Here is a 20,052-nt window from a genome sequence, read left to right on the forward strand (position 1 = left end):
AATCTAAATCACAAAATTGCTGTGAGGATTCAAAGAGAGAAATGAATGTAAATGTTAGGATGGTGTCTGGCACATTGTATGGCTTTAGGGAATGTTAGCTCTGTTGAAGCTGTACTTTCAGACCATGTACACAACTGTTCATGATGTTTGAGATCAGTGTATTGGTTTGCAACAGAATTTTTTTAAAGAAATAAAAAATAATGCATTACACCTTGTAAAATACATATTGTTTCATGAAACTTCCGGGGGGAGTGGGGCGGGTGTGCACGCGTGCGCTCATATGCAACAGAAGCGTATTTCCTATTGTGGGCTGCACTAAAAAGATGTGAAACCACTGATGAGAGAGTTGTCTGGCCATCTCTGAGGAGGACACATTTGCGTAAGCTGCAGCACCTCCGGCTTTCTATGTCTGAGATGCAGGGAGCAGGGGGACCTCCTGCTCTTGCTCCGTGGGCCTTAGCTGAGTCCTTACAGAGCATGTGCCTGGGTCTCTACCTGCTGGGGAGCCGTAGTCCTGGTACATTCATTTTGGGGCATTCGTGAGTTTGTTTATAGATCACAGCTCATGTGTCACCCAGGGAGACCAGGCCCAAAAGGCCCAAGTCACACACTCCCTGCAAGAGGTGCTGGTTTAGGCTGTTGCCCCCTTACCAGGGATCAACCATTCTTGTCTGCATGAGCCTAAAGTGGGTATCACTGCTGCCTCCGCAAACCTCCAGCTTAAGAACTCTGCCTTCAGGACGCCTTTATATCCACACAGAACTCAAAATTGCGTCCTACCAGGAAAAAGAAACCCCACTGGCTCCTCCTGAACCTGAGGGTCCAGACCCTCAGCCTTTCTTATGCATCAGATTCGTTTGGAATATTTTCTTCTCTTCAGACCCAGAGCTGACACTCCTGGATGTTTACTTAGCTGCTGAGGAGGTTCATCTGGCCAGGCTCCATCTGGAACATTTTTACGAGCTTGCTGAGGAGGTTGAGTAGAGACCAAGAGTGCTCTTCTGGGAACACGCCACCACAGGGGAAAATCATCATCCTGTGGGCTCTCTTTTTTTTTTTTAATTAAAAAAATTTTTTTTTAAATTTTTTTGATTGAAGTATGGTTGATGTACAATATTATATGTTACAATATATGATTGAAAATTTTTAAAGGTTATACTCCATTTATAATTATTATAAAATATTGGCTATATTCCCAGTGTTGTACAATATATCCTTGTAGCTTATTTTATACAGAACAGTTTGTACCTTTAATAACTTACTCCTATATCGCCCCTCATCTTTTCCCTCTCCCCACTGGTAACCACTAATTTGTTCTCTATATCTGTGAGTCTGCTTCTTTTTTGTTATATTTACTGGTTTTTTGTATTTTTTAGATTCCACATAGAGGTGATATCATACAGTATTTGTCTTTCTGTGTCTGACTTATTTCACTTAGCATAATACCCATCCATGTTGTTGCAAATGGCAAAAGTTCTTTTTTTATGGCTGAGTAATATTCCATTGTGTATATATACCACATCTTCTTTATCCATTCACCTGTTGACGTACATTTAGGTTGCTTCTATGTCTTGGCTATTGTAAATAGCGCTGCTTTGAACCTTGCGGTAACTTTTTTTTTTTTTTTTTTTTTGCGGTACGCGGGCCTCTCACTGTTATGGCCTCTCCCGTTGCGGAGCACAGGCTCCGGACGCGCAGGCTCAGCGGCCATGGCTCACGGGCTCAGCCGCTCCGCGGCATGTGGGATCTTCCCGGACCGGGGCACGAACCCGTGTCCCCTGCATCAGCAGGCAGACACTCAACCACTGCGCCACCAGGGAAGCCCTGCGGTAACTTTTTGAATCAATGTTTTTGTTTCTTTCAGATATATATCCAGGAGTGGAATTGGTGGGTCATATGGTAGTTATATTTTTAGTTTTTTGAGAAACCTCCATACTGTTTTCCACAGTGGTTTCACCAATTTACATTCCCACCAACAGTGCACAAGTGTTCCCTTTTCTCCACATCCTTGTTACCTTTGTTATTTGTATTGTTTTCGATGATAGCCAGTCTTACAGGTGATATTGTAGTTTTGATTTGCATTTCTCTGATGATTAGTGATGTTGAGCATATTTTCACGTGCCTGTTGGTCATCTGCCTGTCCTCTTTGGAGATCTGTTTATTCAGGTCTTCTGCCCATTTTTTAAGCAGCTTGTTTGTTTGTTTGTTGCTATTGAGTTGTATGAGCTGTTTATATATTTTGAATATTAACCCTTCATTGGTCATATAATTTGCAAATATTTTCTCCCATTCTGTAGATCGTCTTTGTTTTGTCGATGGTTTCCTTTGGTATGCAAAAGCGTTTAAGGTTAATTAGGTCTCACTTGTTTATTTTTGCTTTTATTTCCTTTGCTCTAGGAGACAGATAGTGATTTGATAGGGATTCCGTTGAATCTGTAGATTGTCTGGGGTAGTGTGGTCATTTTAACAATATTAATTCTTCCAGTATAAGAACATGATACATCTTTCCATCTGTGTTGTCCTGTGGGCTCTTTTGCTTCCTTTCCCTCTGCAGCTTTTCTCTGCCTTTGAGTGAGGATTTGCAGTAGAGTTGAAAATGCATTGAGCAGAGAGAACACACCAGTTCTCATCCTGGTTCTGAGGCACAACCAGCAGGATGAGCTTCGGCCGCTGTCACAGCCTCTCAGAACCCCTGTCTTCCCCTATAACGAGCGTTAGTACTAACACCCGCCTCCTCTCGGGGTGGTTGTAAGGACCCACAGTCACGGCTTTGAGTGAGCTCAGTCAGTGCAGACCCAGCCAGTCTGTCATTTCTGGGTGTCCCCTCTGCAGCCTGGTCTGCCAAGTGGCCACATCCCAGCACCCCTGCAGTCATGGTTAGAACGCCTCTCAACAGGCTGCAAATGATCACTCAGGAAGGGAACCCATAATCCCCAAAGCAAGTCACTCAGCTGGCCATTGCCGCTCCCGCTAAGGAGGGAGGCCTGGTGAGGGGCCGGACCGTGAATAGCACAGCATCCTGTGCCCCAGACCCACGTGAGGTTCCCTCAAGAGTTGTGTCAATAAGGTCCATTTTCTGAATCAGCTTTTTTGTTCTGATTATAAAAGTCACATCTGCTTCTTGGTGAAAATTTGGAACATGTGGGAAGTCTACAGAAATAAATCAAATCTAAAATCCCATCCCCAGGACTTCCCTGGTGGTGCAATGGTTAAGAACCTGCCTGCCAATGCAAGGAACACAGGTTCGAGCCCTGGTCCGGGAAGATCCCTCATGCCGTGGAGCAACTAAGCCCCTGCACCATAACTACTGAGCCTGCGCTCTAGAGCCTATGTGCCGCAACTGCTGAGCCCACATGCTGCAACTACTGAAGCCCGGGCGCCTAGAGCCCATGCTTCGCAACAAGAGAAGCCACTGCAATGAGAAGCCCGCACGCTGCAATGAAGAGTAGCCCCCAGTTGCTGCAACTAGAGAAAGCCCGCGCGCAGCAACAAAGACCCAACTCAGCTGATTAATTAATTAATTTAAAAAAAATAAAATAAAATCCCATCCCCAAACCCCAGGTTCCACAATGATGTCAGATGCAACTTTGCTTTCTTCCCTTGTCACCACGTGGACAGGACTTTCCAGTGTATGTAAAACTGTATTGATGCCACTTTTTTTTTAAATTTTATTGAAGTATAGTTGACTTACAATGATGTGTTAATTTATGCTGTTCAGCAAAGTGATTCAGTTATACATGTATATATATATATTCTTTTTCACATTCTTTTCCATTGTGGTTTATCACAGGATATTGAATATAGTTCCCTGTGCTATACAATAGGACTTTGTTGTTTATCCATTCTGTGTATAATAGTTTGCATCTACTAATCCCAAACTCCCAATCCTTCCCTCTCCCACCTCCCCTCCCGCTTGTCAACCACAAGTCTATTCTCTGTGTCTGTGAGTCTGTTTCTGTTTCTTAGATATGTTCATGTGTGTTATAGTTTAGTCTCCACATTTAGTGATACTATATGGTATTTGTCTAGGTCCATCCATGTAGCTGCAAATGGCATTATTTGATTCTTTTATATGGCTGAGTAGTATTCCATTGTGTGTTTGTGTGTGTGTGTATATCTCCCCACCACATCTTCTTTATCCATTCATCTGTCGATGGACATTTAGGTTGTTTCCATGTCTTGGCTATTGTAAATAGTGCTTCTTTGAATATAGGGGTGCCTGTATCTTTTCAAATTATAATTTTGTCTGGGTATATGCCCAGGAGTGGGATTGCTGGATCATATGGCAACTCCATTTTTAGTTCTTTGAGGAACCTGCATACTGTTTTCCATAGCAGCCATTGGTATGTTTTCCATACCAATTTACATTCCCACCAGCAGTGTTAAGAGGATTCCCTTTTCTCCACACTCTCTCCAGCATTTATTATTTGTAGACTTTTTGATGATGGCCATTCTGACCAGGGTGAAGTGGTACCTCACTGCAGTTTTTATTTTCATTTTTCTAATAATTAGCGATGATGAGCATCTTTTCATGTGCCTACTGGCCATCTATATGTCTTCTTTGGAGGAATGTCTGTTTAGGCCTTCTGCCAATTTTTGGATTGGGTTATTTGTTTTTTGTTGTTGAGTTGTATGAGCTGTTTGTATATTTTGAAAATTAGGCCCTTGTTGTTGATGCCACTTTCAATAACTGCATAGTGTTGTGCTTTATAGAATAATTTACTTAGCCATCATTATTGGACATTTTGATTGTTTCCAACTTCTCATTATTAATCCGTGTTCAAGACTGTATTGCATAAATCGTGTCTCAGATTTTTCTTAGCTTTTTATTGAGAAATAATTTCAGACTTAACCAAAAAAAAAAAATTAGTAAAAATAGTACAAAGAGCTCCCATATGCCTTTCAATCAGTCTTTCCAAATGTAAACATTTTATAAAACCATAACACAAATATAAAAACCTGGAAATTTACTGATACAATACCATTAACCAATCTATATACTTTATTCAGAGTTCTCCAGTTGTCCCACTAGTATCGTTCTCTGTTCCAGGATGCCACATTGCATCCTTTGTCCTGTGTCTTTAGTTCCTCCTCAGTCTTTCTCTGTCTTTCATGAACCTGATCCTCTTTCTAGTTGAGGTTAAATTCACATCACATAAAAGCAACCATTTTAAAGTGTGTGGTTCAGTGGCATTTAGTACGTTCATAATATTGTACAACCACCACTTCTGTCTGGTTCCAAAACAATTTCATCAGACTTTGATCCTGTTGAAGATTATTATCCTGTTGAAGATATTCTGTGGAATATCCTGACATCTGCATTTGTCTGATGTTTTCACATAATTAGATTGAGATTATGCCTTTTGGGCAGGAAAACCAGTGAAGTGATGTTCTGTCCTTCTTGGGGCACCGTATCGGAGGGCACGTGATGTTGATACATTTCATTATTGGTGATGTTAACTTCAATTGGTTAAAGTTATATCTGCGAAGTTTCCTTACTGTAAAGGTACTGTTTTACCCTCGGTAATTAGGAAGTATCTTATGAGGAGATACTTTGAGATCAGGTTCTTTAACCTACCATTTTTCCAAAAGCCAAGAAACTTAAACCTCTGAGATGGTGTGGGAAGAAAGAGTGGTGGAGAGGAACTGGCCCAGGTGTGGCCAGATCTCAGTCTGTACGTGTATCTCAGTTTCTCCTGCACAATAGAAAGAATTATGCTGGTTATGTAAGGATCTTGTGTGGAAAAGAAGAGAAAACCTAGAACTAGGTACTCAGAGGTCATTCCGAGGTGGAAAGTGCTGTCAGTGAGCAGTACCTGTGCCTGGGAAGCCCACGACAAATCTCCTTGGCTTCCAGAAGAGATGGAGGAGGCAGAGCCCCAGTGGGGGTAAAGCCTCTGCAGAGGGTGTGGTGGGCCTGGAGAGCTGGCCTGGCTGTGCCTTTAACTCCTTTGGCTTCTCCCCCTTCCCAACACCCTCTTCTGTGGCCTGGCGCAGCCGACACCCAGAGGCAGGTGAGTGGGCAGCTCGGGAGAGGCCACAGGGCATGTCTACTGCATGTGCAGTTTCGACGCCAGCCTTTGCCCCCTCGCAGCGGCCCCGTGCACCCTCCAGCTGCCCGCTGCATGTTGGCACTCGCTGTGCACACCTCTGCTTCCTCACCTCACGCTTCGTGTGTCTCCTGCTGTCCCCCTTAACCGCATCATCCTCCTTCGTGCTGGGTTTGCTGCGCCTGCTGTAGGGGGAGTGGCCCAGGATACTTGGGGAGGGGTTGTCTTTCTGGGTGGTCTCCGGACAGATGGCCCAGCTCATGCCTGCAGAGGCCTGAGATGTTACTCCTTGGCCCTTAGCCACTGGGCAGCCTGGTCACTGCGCAGCAGCTGGCCGGGCACCCTTGCTCCTGTGGAAGGAAAGGAGGGCAGTTGGTGGGAAACACAGGCCCTGCTTGCTGTGCTGCTCCGAGCCCCTCCCCACCCTCTGGGAACCCCTGGCTCTGGGCCTTGGTGCTCTGCTGTGCCGGGACCTGGGGTGTGTAAGATGGCGCACGGCTGTCCCACGCTGACCCTCTTTATCCCATTGTCCCTCCAGGGCATTGAGCGCCTCAAACGAAAGCACCAGCCCAGGGAACGCACAAGCAGCTGGAAGTCAGTCAAAGAGACCTTTGGTGGGGACTTTTCCCTGAACTGGTTCAACCCCTTCTCCGGACTGCGTCATCCAAAGCCTCTCAGTGACAGTGGCTGGGTGCGACAGGTGGCATCGCTGTCAGACACTGAGAACACAGAAACAACAGAGGAACACTCAGAGCAGAGGAAGGACGAGGACTCTGTGGAGGTGATAGATGAATGATACTGTGGGGAGAGGGCCAGGCACCAGGCAGCCGCATCATCCTACGTGCCGGCATCATCGCCACAGGGCTCCTGCGCACCACTCGCTCCCCTGCACCCACTGCTCCCTTCACACCACCCCCTTGGCTTTGCCGTCCTCTGACCCCTCCTCCCTCTCCCCACGTTGGACCAGTTCGGGGATGGGGGTGGACTAGGGGTGACAGAGGAAGATGAGAAACTTGCTCTGAGCTCATCTGCCCATGAGGGATTGTCAGGAACCATTCTCCGAGGCTGGGCGCCCTTCACAGCCTGTGCACCCTCACCCAGCAAAGGAGGCTCTGAATAGGGCAGCCTGGGGGCAGAAAAGAACTGGCCTGTGTCCTTTCTTGGGATGTCTGTCTTCTCTTGAGAAGGTTGGGGCCCAGGCTCCTGGCTTTTGAAAACTAAGGCTGTGTGGTTGTGATGGAAGAACAGAGCAGGGCTGGCCTTGGGAACCTGGGGTGGGACACTGGCATCAGGAGAGATGGACCTGGAAAGGCTGAAGGGATTCTGGTCACTCCCCCGAAAGGGCTTCCCCCTGGTGCCTGCCTAAACTAGAAGAAAGGCATGGCGGCCTCAGCTACCTTCAGGGCTCAGGCTTGGTTTGGGAGAAGACTCCAACAGCAGGCTACACACACACACACAGGACATGCCGAGGTTGGAAGCAAGCCTGAGTTATGACAGTAACACCCAAACTTAGCTCCCGTTCTATAGATACTAGAATCCCTGAGTCAGCTCGGAGGTGTCCTGCCTTGTGGCTAAAAATCGGTCCGTTCCCACTGAAGGGTCGGGAGGAAGAACCTGTTTAGAGCTACCGGAACTCTGACCTCCCCTATGAGAACTGCATTGAACTGTCCGTCCTGGAGAGAGTCTAACCACCCACATGGGCAGAACTGACCAGAAATCTGGCCTGAATGTTTTAGGCCAGTTCTCCCAAGACAGTGCCCATCGTGTCTCTCTGAAAGGATGGGTGGTGGCCAGAGCCCCCCGCCACACACACACACACACACACACACACACACACGCACGCACGCACGCACGCGCGCACACACACACACACACACACACACCACACACACACACACCACACACCACCAGAGAGGGCATCTCTGGTGGGTCCCTGTGCTGCTGCCCACAGCTCTGCTTCCAGGCCAGCCCTATGGGCAGACGTGGGGCACCCCTTGGGATGTCTTCTTTACCCCAAAGGTCAGGAAGGGGCACCCTTGTTTAACACCCTTCTTTTCCTGGGTCTCGTCCAAGTCAGGACCCCTCTGGCTGGCCTGCCCCCTCTGCACCCCGAGGTGGAGGCCCACAGGGTCACAAAGGCAGCTTTATTCCTGGGGATCAGGGAGTGAATGGGAGGTACAGAGGGATGGATCTTACCTCCTTGGCCATGAGAGAGGAACTGAAGCAACAGGATCAGCAAATTCACAGACCACATCTAGGGCCACATCCAAGATGGTTCCCAAGGAGAGGCATTCCTGAAAAGGGGACCTGGGGTCCAGCAGCATGTCCGGGGAGCACAGGGCTGGCTGTCCTCACCACGTGTGAGCTGGGAGTGCTCAGCAGGGTAAGGGCCTGGGATGGGCCTGCCTGGTATGAGGGGTAGGGGTGCTCTCCGATCACTCCCAACGCTGCCTGGAGGAGGGGGATGTTTCAGGTGTTAGAGTGAGAGTGAAATGTCTGGATGGGACCAGGTGAGGAGGCTGTGGCTTCCTTGGAGAAGGTTCAGGGGCTGTATGGAGGGAGCAGGTATGCAGGCTCCCTCACCAGGAGAGGTGGGGCTGTTCACCATCTTCCTCCCTCCCTCCCTCATCCCCCCACCCCCTCATTGGCCCCCTTGAAGGTTCCTGATTTTAACTTACCAACACCATCAGTCATCAAGTAGGAGGGACCACTGGGTCATCCGCCACCACCAAGGGGCTGGGGCTCCTTCCACGTGGAAGACTGGACATGCCTACTACACTACAGGTGCCTCGAAGGCTCACCAACCATGGGGAAGCGTAGGGGCTGTGAAGTTGGGTTTCACGTGCCATAGTTTCAAGTTGCCTGAAGTTGTCGAAAGTCAAAGGTGAACAGACAGCACTTGGCCCTCAGTCCTGCTTCTGGTTTGGCAGGCAGGCCCAGGCCCAGGCCCGGTGTGTGCAGAGATCCGAGGGAAAGGCCCCGTCTACCTGCTCTTCCTCAGGTAGGCCCCCCTCAGGGAAGCAACAGGGGTGGGATTTCAGGCAGGAGGAGGAGCGAGGAGAGAATATATTTCCAGCAGGCCCAGACCAGTTCTGGCAGAAGACTCTACTTGGCTAGTGCTTCCAGGGCTGATGTACTCTGGGGCTGAAGAGGTGGTCCCTCCTCACGGGGCAAGTGGGCAGCAGCTTCTGATAGCCTGTTTCTCCAGGGAGGGACTCTGTGGCTGTGGACGCCTTTGGTTCTGACTGCAGATAGTGGTGGCCCTGCTCTTCGAGGCCATGACTCAAGGCAGGGAGGTGAGGTTCTGTGGCCCAGGCTGGGGGTTTCTAGCTGTCAACAGGCTACCCTGTGATTCCACACGACCTGGCCTAGTGGGTCCTGCTGCCTGTGATTTGTGTTGGCCTTTGAACGCTTTCACCCAGCTGGCTCTTGAATCTGCCCTCCTATGAGTAATCAAATCTAATCATCTGAAATCTAATGAGTAATAAAATCTAATTATCTGAAAGCTAATCCCAAAGCAGGAAATGCTGAAACGCTCAACCAAGGCTTAGAGCCAGTCAGAGCTGCTGCCTCTTTCCAAGGCATCAGGCAAAGGCTAGTTGTGATGAGAACAGTCTTCTCAGCATGAACCTCTTTCACCTGATTGGAACTAAACTTGATAAATTTCTCAAGTCCAGCTATTGTTGGGATGCCTTTTATTTGGAATCTAATGGTCTCACCTGGCTTCACCGTCGTGGAAGATTCAGACACACAGACATGCATTCAGCTGAGGATGTTGCAGGAGAGGGGAAGTAAGTTGTGTGAGAAACCAAGAGTCCCAACCTCAGCTCAGCCTCTTTGAAGGGTCCTGGCCATTGCTGGACACAGCACGTAGGCATCCATGCTGGGTGCTGTGAGAAGCACCTAGGGAGCTTTTGATGAATACTGATGATTAAACCCATGCTGGAGAGTCAGATGCAGCCTGTCAGGGTTGGAACAGGGCACCAGGGCGGGGCAGGGGTGCCAGTAGCATCTCAGCTGTTGGCAGCACTGTTTATAAACTGACAAGCTAAGGACAAGTTTAACCTCTGACTTGCTGTGTCTGATCCACAGAGTGATTTTTACAACTTGAATTAATTGCCGCATTTTAAGACCCAGGAGCTTTACATTGTAGAAGAACACACACACTCCTCTAGCTTATTCTGAAAGGTCAGAAGATCTGGAAGTGCAGGGCCCACGTTCCTACACAGTCTCAGTTAGATGAGCTGAGTGGCAGCACCCACTCCTGTTTACCACGGTCCTTCCTGTTCCTGTTTGTCCACAACACCCCACTGTCCCCATTGTTACCGCCAACTGGTCTAGCCAGTTTGAGTCTGTGCCCCCTGGGTCTATAGGCTTCCTCTTCACTCACCATCACCCTGGGGGAAGACAAAGGGCCAGAAACAAGCATGACCTCTGGAGCCAGACAGACCTGGGTCCTCTTAGGCACTCAGGCCATTCTCTGTCCATTTTCCTCTTGCTGTTTGGCCCATTTGACTTTCACGGATGTGCCATGCGGTGAACAGGTGTTATTATCCCCATTTTATAGATGAGGAAACTGAGGTTCAGTTTCTGAGGCTAGCTAAAGGCCAGTCCCCTGGCTAGTTAGAATAAACTGGCCCCAGTATGGCACTTACCTGATCTGGGACACAGCTCTGATGCTTTAGATGACTCCACCGCCCCTTTGGGCCTCAGTATTCTCCGATGTAAAGCAAGGTGGTTAAACCAGCTTCCAGGGGCTCTTCCAGCTCTGACATTTCACAAACCCTCCTAGGAATCCTGCCCGCGTTTACAGATGTTCTTGCTCCATGCGTATTAGCAACAGTTGTTTCATATGAAATCCAAGAGGAACATCTGTTTTATGATGGATCACAGAAAACGTATCATCTAGCCTCTCACTACTAAAATGTGCTCTGGGGGCCACACTACTGGCAACACTGGCATCACCTGGGAGCCCTGTTAGAGACACAGATTCTGAGCCTCCAACCCCACCTGCTGAATCAGAATACACATTTTAACAATATTCCCCCAGTTAATTTGTCTGTATCTTAAGGTCTAAGGAAAACAGTAGTTTACTGGTTTTTCCTTGGAATATTCAGACACCCTATAAGAAACAGACCGTCAGAAACCTTCGTTCAGGAACAAAGCATTAGAGTTTGGTCAAGTCCTTTGCTAGATCTATCAGCGTATCAAAATCAATAGTTTCCATATAGTCCAGCAAGCAAGTACAAAATATAATGAAAAATATTTCATTCACAAAAGCTATAAATACATCTTGCAAGTAATCCAACTAGGAATGTGCAAATTGTGTATGAACAATAAAACTTTTCTAAATGTAACAAAGAAGACCTGAATAAATGGAACAGTATCCCACATGCCTAGATGGGAAGACTCAGTGTAGTCACTTGGCATGATTCTCCCCCCGATAACTTGGTAAATTCAATGCAGTGCCAATCTCAATCCCAACAGCTTTTAAAAGTTCTATGGACAAGAAAAACAGTGGTGAGGAGCATTTGCCTACTACGTATCAATATGTACTATAGAACTACAATACTTTAGATGGTATGACATTGCAGTAGGAGAAGATAAATAAGCAAATTAAAGAGTCCAGAGACCCAGATGTATGAAAGCAGCATTTCAAAACACTAGGAAATGATAGATTATTTGAGAAAGTTGGAGCTCTATCTACATCACTCCACACGCTAAAAAATTAAATTCCAGGTGCCTAATAGTATAAAGCCAAAAGTTTTAGAAAAAGCATAGAAAACATATTCTTGGGGTGACATGAAACCCAGTATCCCTAAAGGAAGGAATTAACAAATTTGGCTACATTAAAATGGCAAAGTTCTAGTGGTGAAAGGCATTTAGAGGTTAAAAAAAGACTGAAATGATTTGCAGCAATAACACTTTTCTGTATAAAGACTACACACAATACGAACAAATTAATGACTCAAAATAGGTAAAGGATATGAACAAGCAATTCACAGGAGATAGTTAATTAACATAAAAATATTCAGCCTCACAAATAGAAATGCAAATTAAAACAACAGTGAAATTATTCAACCATTTATATCGGCAAAAATCAAAAAGATCTGTCGGTGGAGAATAAATCAATGCAATCTCTTCCCAAAGCAATTTGGCATTAGCAAAATGTATCTATATTTTGACCCTATAACCCCCTACTGTGAATTCACATCTCAGAAATACCTGCACACATGAGCAAAGATCTATGTCCTGGAGAGATTTTCTGCACTGTTTGTAAGAACAGCTTAAGTGGACTCACCCTTGGTCAATGGTCTACAGCAGGGAGACGCCCAGGCTTTCCACAGAGGACTTGGTGTCTGTCAAAGGGATGTGCGGGGCATTTTAGAAGATGTAAGTGCCGATAAGTGGCTGGCCAATTCTGCCTGTGTCAGGCAGCTGTGGTGGGGTGGGGATGAGAAGAGGGGGAGAAGGTGTGTGAGTCAGGTACATGTTTTCATGGTAAGTTAAAGCAGAGAAATAGAACCAAAATGATGCGTTATATCAAGCCAGGAAAATGTGTGTGTGTGTGTGTGTGTGTCTGTCTGAAGGCTTTAGGGGAGAATCTGTTCCATGCCTTTCTTTAGCTTCTGGTGTTGCCAGCAATCATGTATATGTATAAATAACCTGACATCCTGAGCTTTGTCAGACTCTCTTTTAAGGAACTCAAGACATGTTATCCCATGCCAACCAGAGTTCAAGCCTGACCTGTATGTTGGCCTCTTTTCAGCCCTAAGCGGGATCCCTCTTCACCAAACTAAGGACCGTCCTGCACCACCCAGCCCCATCTGCAGCCTGTGGTTCTCAGATGCCCCATCTAGCAAGACAGACAGTTGCAAGGGCTTCCCCAGAAAGGCCCTTTAAACAAGGGACATTTGTGAGGGAGGATTCCCATAGATGCCCTTCCAGAGCTCCAGGGTTAATACACAGGCTCCCGCCCACCACACCAGGGCTCCCTTCCATACCCTTGGATATCATACCTCCTCACAGACAAGACCCCAAATCCCAAAAGGGGCCTGTCAGTCAAGTTGCCTCACAGAGCAGCCCAGAGAAAGAAGCAGAACTGAAGCTAAGCTCTGTTCTTCCCTCAGAGTGCCCCTACCTCTAATCTGGCCAGAGCACCTGACACTGGTGTAACCACTTCCCCCACCTGGCCCTAGATGAGCCCTCTTCCTCGGACCCACACCTCAGGCCTGGTGCCCCTCCTCCACCCAGGGATCCCCTGGGCTTACATCATGTTTTGCATTTTTCAGGCTTCACCTCACTTGTAACATTCATCCAAATATCTAGCTCTTCCGAAACAGTTCCCACTCCCCACCAACACCCTGTGCTTTCTCCATGCCTTTGGCAACGCAGATATATTAGCTAAAACCTCTTAATTCCTGAAATACCGTCAGAGCCAATTAAAAGGCAGGCCAGCCAAGCAAAGCTAGAGCGCCTGTTAAAAAGCACCTCAGGGCTTCCCCGGTGGCGCAGTGGTTGAGAATTTGCCTGCTAATGCAGGGGACACGGGTTCGAGCCCTGGTCTGGGAAGATCCCACATGCCGCAGAGCAACTAGGCCCGTGAGCCACAACTACTGAGCCTGTGCGTCTGGAGCCTGTGCTCCGCAACAAGAGAGGCTGCCGTAGTGAAGAGGCCCGCGCGCTGCGATGAAGAGTGGCCCCCGCTTGCCGCAACTAGAGAAAGCCCTCGTACAGAAACAAAGACCCAACACAGCCAAAAATAAATATAAAAATAAATGAATAAAAATAAAAGATTACCAAAAAAAAAAGGCACCTCAAACATCCCTGGAACCATGACTGCCTGGAGAGAGGTGCGTTTTCCCAGACTTCTCTCAGGAGGTGGAAGAAATACTCTGCTAAGCCACTTGGGTGAGGGTGGCAAGTGGGATGTGCAGGGCATTTTAGAAGATATAAGTGCCGATGAGTGGCTGGCCAATTCTGCCAGCGGTAATGAAAGCGGTAATGAAATTAGCGGTAATGAAAGACCGCTAACTGCCTTCCAGGAGGGTGGGCCCCTGTAACTTTTGCATGTTTAGAATTTTGTACAATGTGCAAGTAATTACTTATTCCAAAAATTAAAATGTTAAGAATTTAGTTGACCAAAAATGTAAAAAAAAAAACTGTTTGATCCATCACTTCTCCAGAAATAATTATTTGGAAAAGCAAGGTGTCATTTTTCTTAGGAATACAATTGACCTAAAGAATAAGCCAACCAGGGGCCCCTCCAGGATTCTTAGGGCCCCACCCGCAAGCCAAGGCCGAACTCCAGCCAGGAGACCCTTCTGCCTGCAGGTGGCTAACCTCTACAGGGAGCTCAGGGTACTGGAAAGATGCAAACTCCTGAGAGGCGGTCGTTTCCTTGGACTCTAGAATTCCTGCAATTATGAAACTTTTGATGATTGGTTCATCATCAAACATAGGCTGCCCATGTAGGTATTGGAGTCCAAGGGCAGAGTCTCTTCAGGTGCTGCCAAAAAGCTAGAGAGGAGGAGTGTGGTCATTTATTATAGTCCCCCCGAATGAGTGATCATCAAGCACAGAATTAGATGAAATCTAGACGGATGGAACTGGGTTATTTTGGGTAAGTCTCTTCCTGTCTTTGGAAAACAAGAAGTTGGGCTCAAGGTGGAATAATAATTGTCTGCGTTCTCCAGGCTCCCATCCTGAGTCCATGGAGACATCACAGTTGTTTTGGGGGCTTTCCGCCCATTCTCAACTGCCCTGGGTACCCTGGGTGCCTTGATTAGATAAGGCATTTGAGATAAAATCTTTGCCATCATAAAAGAAGACTTCTAATGACACTTCCAGCACCCCTAATTTCTGAGTCTGATAGACCCCAGGCTCCTGGACTAGTAGTCTATCTGGCCCCCGTTTTCTCTGTGCCTAGATTCCGTGTAACTACCAGGTGGTAGGTACTTAATAAACGTTTGTGTTTACTCATATGCACAAGTTTATTAGTGTATGGACATAGTCCACAGAGAAGAGGGGCATCTCAGATAGTGGGGACTCTGATCCCTCTTCTTGCCCATGGTTCCAGTACCTTGACCTTGCCTCTGCGTTCCAGTGAGGCTGGGAGGCTTCAATGTGTCAAAGTGGGGCTAGTCAATTACCATTCTGTGAATCACCGCTTGGCCTTGGCCCCTGTGGCAGCTCAGAAAGAGCAGCAAATTGTGCCCTGTTGGATATGAAGGAGGAGTTTTCCAGGGACAGGGGAAGGAGGAGGGAATCCAAGGCAAAGGGAAAAGCAGGCACAAAAGCATGGAGGCATGACTGGCTGTGGCGGCCTTAAGAACTGCTGAGATGCAGACATGTGGGTGACTCAGGCACGGTGAGTGGGGGAGGGAAGGAGGCAGCAAGGGAGCAGCTGGAGAGGGGGCTGGGCCACAGCGAAGTCACTGGGAGTCACAGAACAGCTCTGGAGAGCATCCGGCCACTGCCACGAGTAATGGAGGACAGCAATGAAGGTGCTATGTGCGTGGGGAGGAGGGGCCAGCTGGACACGACCCTTCTCTCCCCCAGCCTCGTGGCTAAGAAGGCCCTCTCTCCTGCAGGGGATGTGAAAGGAGACCTCCTGGGGCCGGCAGTCAGGCTCAGGAGAGCTGAGAGGGCTCTCAGACAGCCAGGGGAGCCCCGGGGAACTGGGGCAGGTGAGCATCGCACTTGAAGCTATGCACGGGGAGAGGGTGCAGGCAGCAAACAGACTGTTTTGAACTAGGAATTAGATTCACGTGGTGTAAGATACAAAAAAGCCACGGGACCAAAAGGCAGAAGAGGTAACATGAGGGGGTGGGAGCAACCTCTGGGCCAGTTTCCTTTCCTAATAAGTAAAATAAAACTAGGCCCCCAAATTGAGGTCAAGCCTTTCTCCTTGGGACCAAGAGAATGGACAGATGCTCCTGAATTTGAAGAGCACCAGCCTGCGTGAAGTCAGGAAGGAACCACGCAGGCAGAGAGCATTCAAGCCCCAGGTCTGGAAGCAGCGGGAGGAGTTTCAACTCCCCCTCCAGGAATTGCAGCTCACCCTGGTTGCTCTTACTCCAAAAACTTAGGAAAGGAAAAAAAGTAGGAAAGAATTAAGATTCCACACCTGGCAGTTTTAACTTACAAAAAAAGTATTTATTAATCTAATTTTCCTTCTCTTGCCATAATCCAGAAGCATGATGCTGACGGCCTGACATATCAGTGTGAAGTTGTCGAAAGCCCCACCAGTCACTGATTCCAAAATCCCATGACTGGCCTTTGTTAGGCAACAGGACTGCAGTTACAGCATGGTTTCAAGTCCACACAGGAAGCCCACCAACCCCAGGGTCTCCCACACCTGCCATGGCTCACTGGGTGGGTTGTGGAGCGTGAGAATCAACAGCACCGAGCAGACGGACCGAGAAGGCTTCGGGCAGAACACTGCTGCGAAGCCGGAGCTGTCCACCCGCAAGGCTGCTCGGTCACAGGCCTGGTTCCCTGGGAAGCATCTCTCTTTGGCCGAGGGTCAGAAGGCTGCACACCCAGATCGCCCTGAGAAGCAGTCCCCACACACCAACCCGAGCCTGAGCCGCCATCACTGTCTTTCCAGCGGGTCCGCCCAGCCCGCTGGTGCTACTGCTGCTTGTGTGGAAGAGCCTTCCTGGGTGGTGGGAGCTCCCTGTGGATCAGGGTGAGTCCGCAGAGGATGAGGAAGACTCCTCCCCACCACAAGACCTCCTGGCACTCTCCATACAACACAAAACCCAGGAAGGCCTGCAGGACAGAGACAGCTGTGAGGCTGGGCAGGCACATGCCCACAGGATGCGACCACAGTGGGTGGGCACCACATGACTCCCCTGTGGCTGAGTGCCCTCCTAGGGCGGGAGGAAAGGTCTGGCGCTGGAAGTCTTGGGCCTGAAACCCATCTGTTACCTTCAGCGTATCTCACCTGGAGAAGTGGGGAGGGTACCTCCTCACAGCATCGGACCGAGCAAAGTGCACAAGAAAGCCCAGCAGAGGCCGGCAGCCAGGCCCAGCACACAACTGGTCCACCAAGTCCTCCCTGCCTGGACTGCAGGGCTGAGTGGCTCAGCCCCACCTGGGAGAGAAGAACCTCGACCCTCCACAGCTCCTGCCTGAGTTCACAGACCCCTGAGGAGCAGCAAGCAAGTAGGCTTTTGACAGTTGGACTTCATCCCCATCTAACTTGAGAATTCCTCCAAGTTAGAGATTAGAGGGGCAGCCACCAGGAGTCAAGACACAGCCCAACCTCTGCTTCAGTTCCTGGCCCTTCTCCTATGTAGAAGCAGGGGTTGCCCAAGGACAACCCACCCAGAACCCTCCCAGAGCCCAGGTTTGGGACAGAGAAACTGTACGCTCAGGCTACTCACCGAGCTGAGGATATTTGAAAAAGTCACTGTGACAGATGCAATGGCTGAAGACATGGAGAAACTGAGGCCCCGGCTAAAGAACGTCCACATCAGAGAATTGGTGGTAGCCATCACAATAATGCCTAAGACGCAGAAGCCCACGTTCACCTGCAGGAGAAAGTGTCACTGCAGCCACGACCAGCCCTGGGCAGCATGACCGGCAGACCCCTCACAGCAGCCAGGGTCATGGTTACTGCTGGCAGCCGGGCCACCACAGCCTGGGGGTCCTCAGAGCTTTCCTGCACAGGGCTTCACTTAACCCTCAGCAGGGCGCACACCCATTTAACAGCTGAAACAACCTCTATTTGGCCATCTTGCCAGCCATGTGACCTTGGGCAGAAGTAAAATGCGAATCCATACCAGTTATCTTCTATTGAACACCAGTCCCTTATTGGCCTCACAGTGACGAGTGCATGAAGTTCAGTCTCAGCAGGCCAAGTGGTTATTGCTCAGTCTGAGGGATGAGTAAATCAGGGGCGGAGTCGTCACTTCCCGGGATCAGGTAAAGCATGAAATAGTCGTCTCCCCACCCCCACCCCCATTCTGTGAAGGCTAAAACCCACTCAGGCCGGTCCCACTGGGCATTCTTGAGCTTTTACTCTGTACCAGGCCCTGTGCTAAGTGTTTTAAGTACATTTTCATTTATTCCTTAACTTCATTTTACAGATAAAGAACCTGAGGCATTAAGTAACCTGCCTAAAACGCCACAGCTGTGGGGAGCCGCCAGGATTCAGGCCCAGGAAGTGTGGCTCCATGATCTAAACTAGGACACAGCAATGCCTAGGGAGACCACACGGGGGACTATTTGACTGGTGACCCCAGGCATCACTTGGAGAACTTGCAGATATTTTTTTTTTTTAAGCAGAGCACTGAAAGAAGAGAGGATCTTTAGAAGCCTCCTACACAAAGGATATGCAGACCCCTTGTTTGGTTTTGAGTTATAAACCTGCCTGCAGACAGAGCTGCTTCTCCTGGGGATGGTGCCCATCTACACCTCATCCTCTTACTTCTCATCAGCAGGTGAATATACAGTCTTAAGGATGGAGTGTCTCTGTATAATTTACACAGAAGCATTTTATGTGCCAGTGCCAGCCTGCTTATGTAAAGGCTTATGACGGTCTGATGCACAACTGAGAAGACTAGAAAAACCTCATGGCTCATAGTCACTCATCTTACTTTGGACCACTTACTCCAAGAATTACACCCAACAGGATACCAACCTCGAGCATGGCAGCTCCCACTGGATTAGCTTAAACCTAAAGAATCAACCTGTCTACTGTCCAGGTCAGGGCCTAACCCTGGGTTGCAGATGCAATGAAATCTCTTTAACAAGCAGAAGGTGGCCTATGACTCGCGATGCGAGAGGCAAAGGTACGCCTTTAGCAGACATGGGGAGGCAGTTAAGGAGTTCTCAACATCGGGGTTATGTCCAGAATGTTTCTCTCAGTCTCCCTTATACCTAGGATATCCCAAATTCCCAAGTTTCCGCCAGCAGGGGAGACCAGTCAAAACAGCCATTAACTACGGAGTTAAAGAGATGGGCAACAGGTGTCTCACCTTTACAGTCACGTGGAGAGAAATGTTCGGGCACAAAGGACTTAAAATGAGAGGTAGAGAGTGGATGTGGAAGGTGTGCGTCTTCCCCGAGAGTGAACTAGCCCAATTAGAGGACAGACTTTAGGTCCCAGATAAGGGTACAAGCCTCAGTCCCCGAAGTCTCTTACCACCTACAATGGACGTGGGTTGGGCGTGATATGGAGTCGAGGGATGCCTTCCTGCCCACGCTGTCAGTAGTGCCCGGCTGCGGAGTGGGCCAAACAGGCCAGCGCTGGTGAGGCGGCCCCCCTGTGCTCCCAGCACCGCTCCATCCCGAAGCCCCGCTGCCCCGCAGCGCCCCTCCTGCCCCGGCCCCACCCGCCGGCCCGCCGCAGCGGCGCCCCCGGCTCGACCTCGCTGCCGAAGGCCAGCTTGGCGGAGGCGGCAGCCAAGGCCCCGAACGCGCCGGCGCACAGGCAGTTGAACACGCCCCAGAAGCGGCGCCGCATCGCTCCCGCCTGGAGGTGCGGGGGGAATCCGGCGGAGGCGTCGGGGTAGGCAGCCGCGCACACCCCTCCGCCGGCGACCTGAGGCCTTCCCTCCATGGTGCCCGCCACCACCTCTCCGTGCGCCAGCCGCACCAGCCACCGGCTGGGCCGAGATCACTCCGCGATTGGACGGCGGCCTCACGTGACGAGACGCTCACGCGAGAGGGGTGACCAATTGAGGCTCCGCGAGGGCCTCGAGGGGCGGGGCCGCTGGCCGAGCCAAGGACAGCCTTCTCCCGAGGGTGGCCGGCTTTCCGTGTTACGTTTAGGCTTTCCGAGGAGCACTGCTGGACTGGTGTCCAAGGCTGACTGGTACTGTGGTTGCTGTTGTAGAATAACTCTTCGCTGCCTAGCAGTTTCAATCCTTGTCACTCGGTGTGGTCCAGCATCAGCTTCCCGTGGGAATATGAGTAAAACGCCCAATCCCAGGCTCCGCCCCACATCCATTGAATTAGCATATGCATTTTAGCAAGACCCCCAGGAGTC

The 20,052-nt window shown here is 49.3% G+C and overlaps 2 protein-coding genes across 12 annotated transcripts in view; one reads left to right on the forward strand and one right to left on the reverse strand.

The window, feature by feature from the left end:
• ZDHHC3 (zinc finger DHHC-type palmitoyltransferase 3) overlaps positions 1-12,728 on the forward strand; it is a 59,351-nt gene extending 46,623 nt beyond the window's left edge. For both annotated transcript variants that reach the window (XM_030845282.3, XM_030845276.3), the window contains one exon: positions 6,589-12,728. In XM_030845282.3, coding sequence (XP_030701142.1) covers positions 6,589-6,846 — 258 coding nt within the window. In that variant the 3' untranslated portion in view covers positions 6,847-12,728. The remainder of the gene's footprint in view (positions 1-6,588) is intronic.
• LOC115846527 (transmembrane protein 42) lies at positions 4,808-19,662 on the reverse strand. 10 transcript variants are annotated; one of them, XR_009565953.2, is made up of 7 exons: positions 19,214-19,361; positions 17,444-17,590; positions 8,729-12,488; positions 8,247-8,501; positions 6,660-6,769; positions 6,163-6,400; positions 4,808-5,696 (listed from the first exon to the last, which is right to left on the reverse strand). XR_009565953.2 is itself a non-coding variant. In XM_030845284.2 (3 exons), exons 1-3 carry the CDS (start codon positions 19,621-19,623, stop codon positions 16,686-16,688), a joined length of 480 nt encoding a protein of 159 aa, XP_030701144.1. In that variant the 5' UTR covers positions 19,624-19,662; the 3' UTR covers positions 12,502-16,685. The 10 variants fall into 10 exon arrangements, 1 of the variants encoding a protein (XP_030701144.1); XR_009565952.2 differs by having other exon boundaries at positions 19,207-19,361; XR_004036921.3 differs by having other exon boundaries at positions 19,040-19,361.
• Between the last annotated feature and the right edge of the window lie 390 nt (positions 19,663-20,052).

The sequence above is a fragment of the Globicephala melas genome, chromosome 11, assembly GCF_963455315.2.
Source record: "Globicephala melas chromosome 11, mGloMel1.2, whole genome shotgun sequence".
NCBI lineage: Eukaryota > Metazoa > Chordata > Mammalia > Artiodactyla > Delphinidae > Globicephala > Globicephala melas.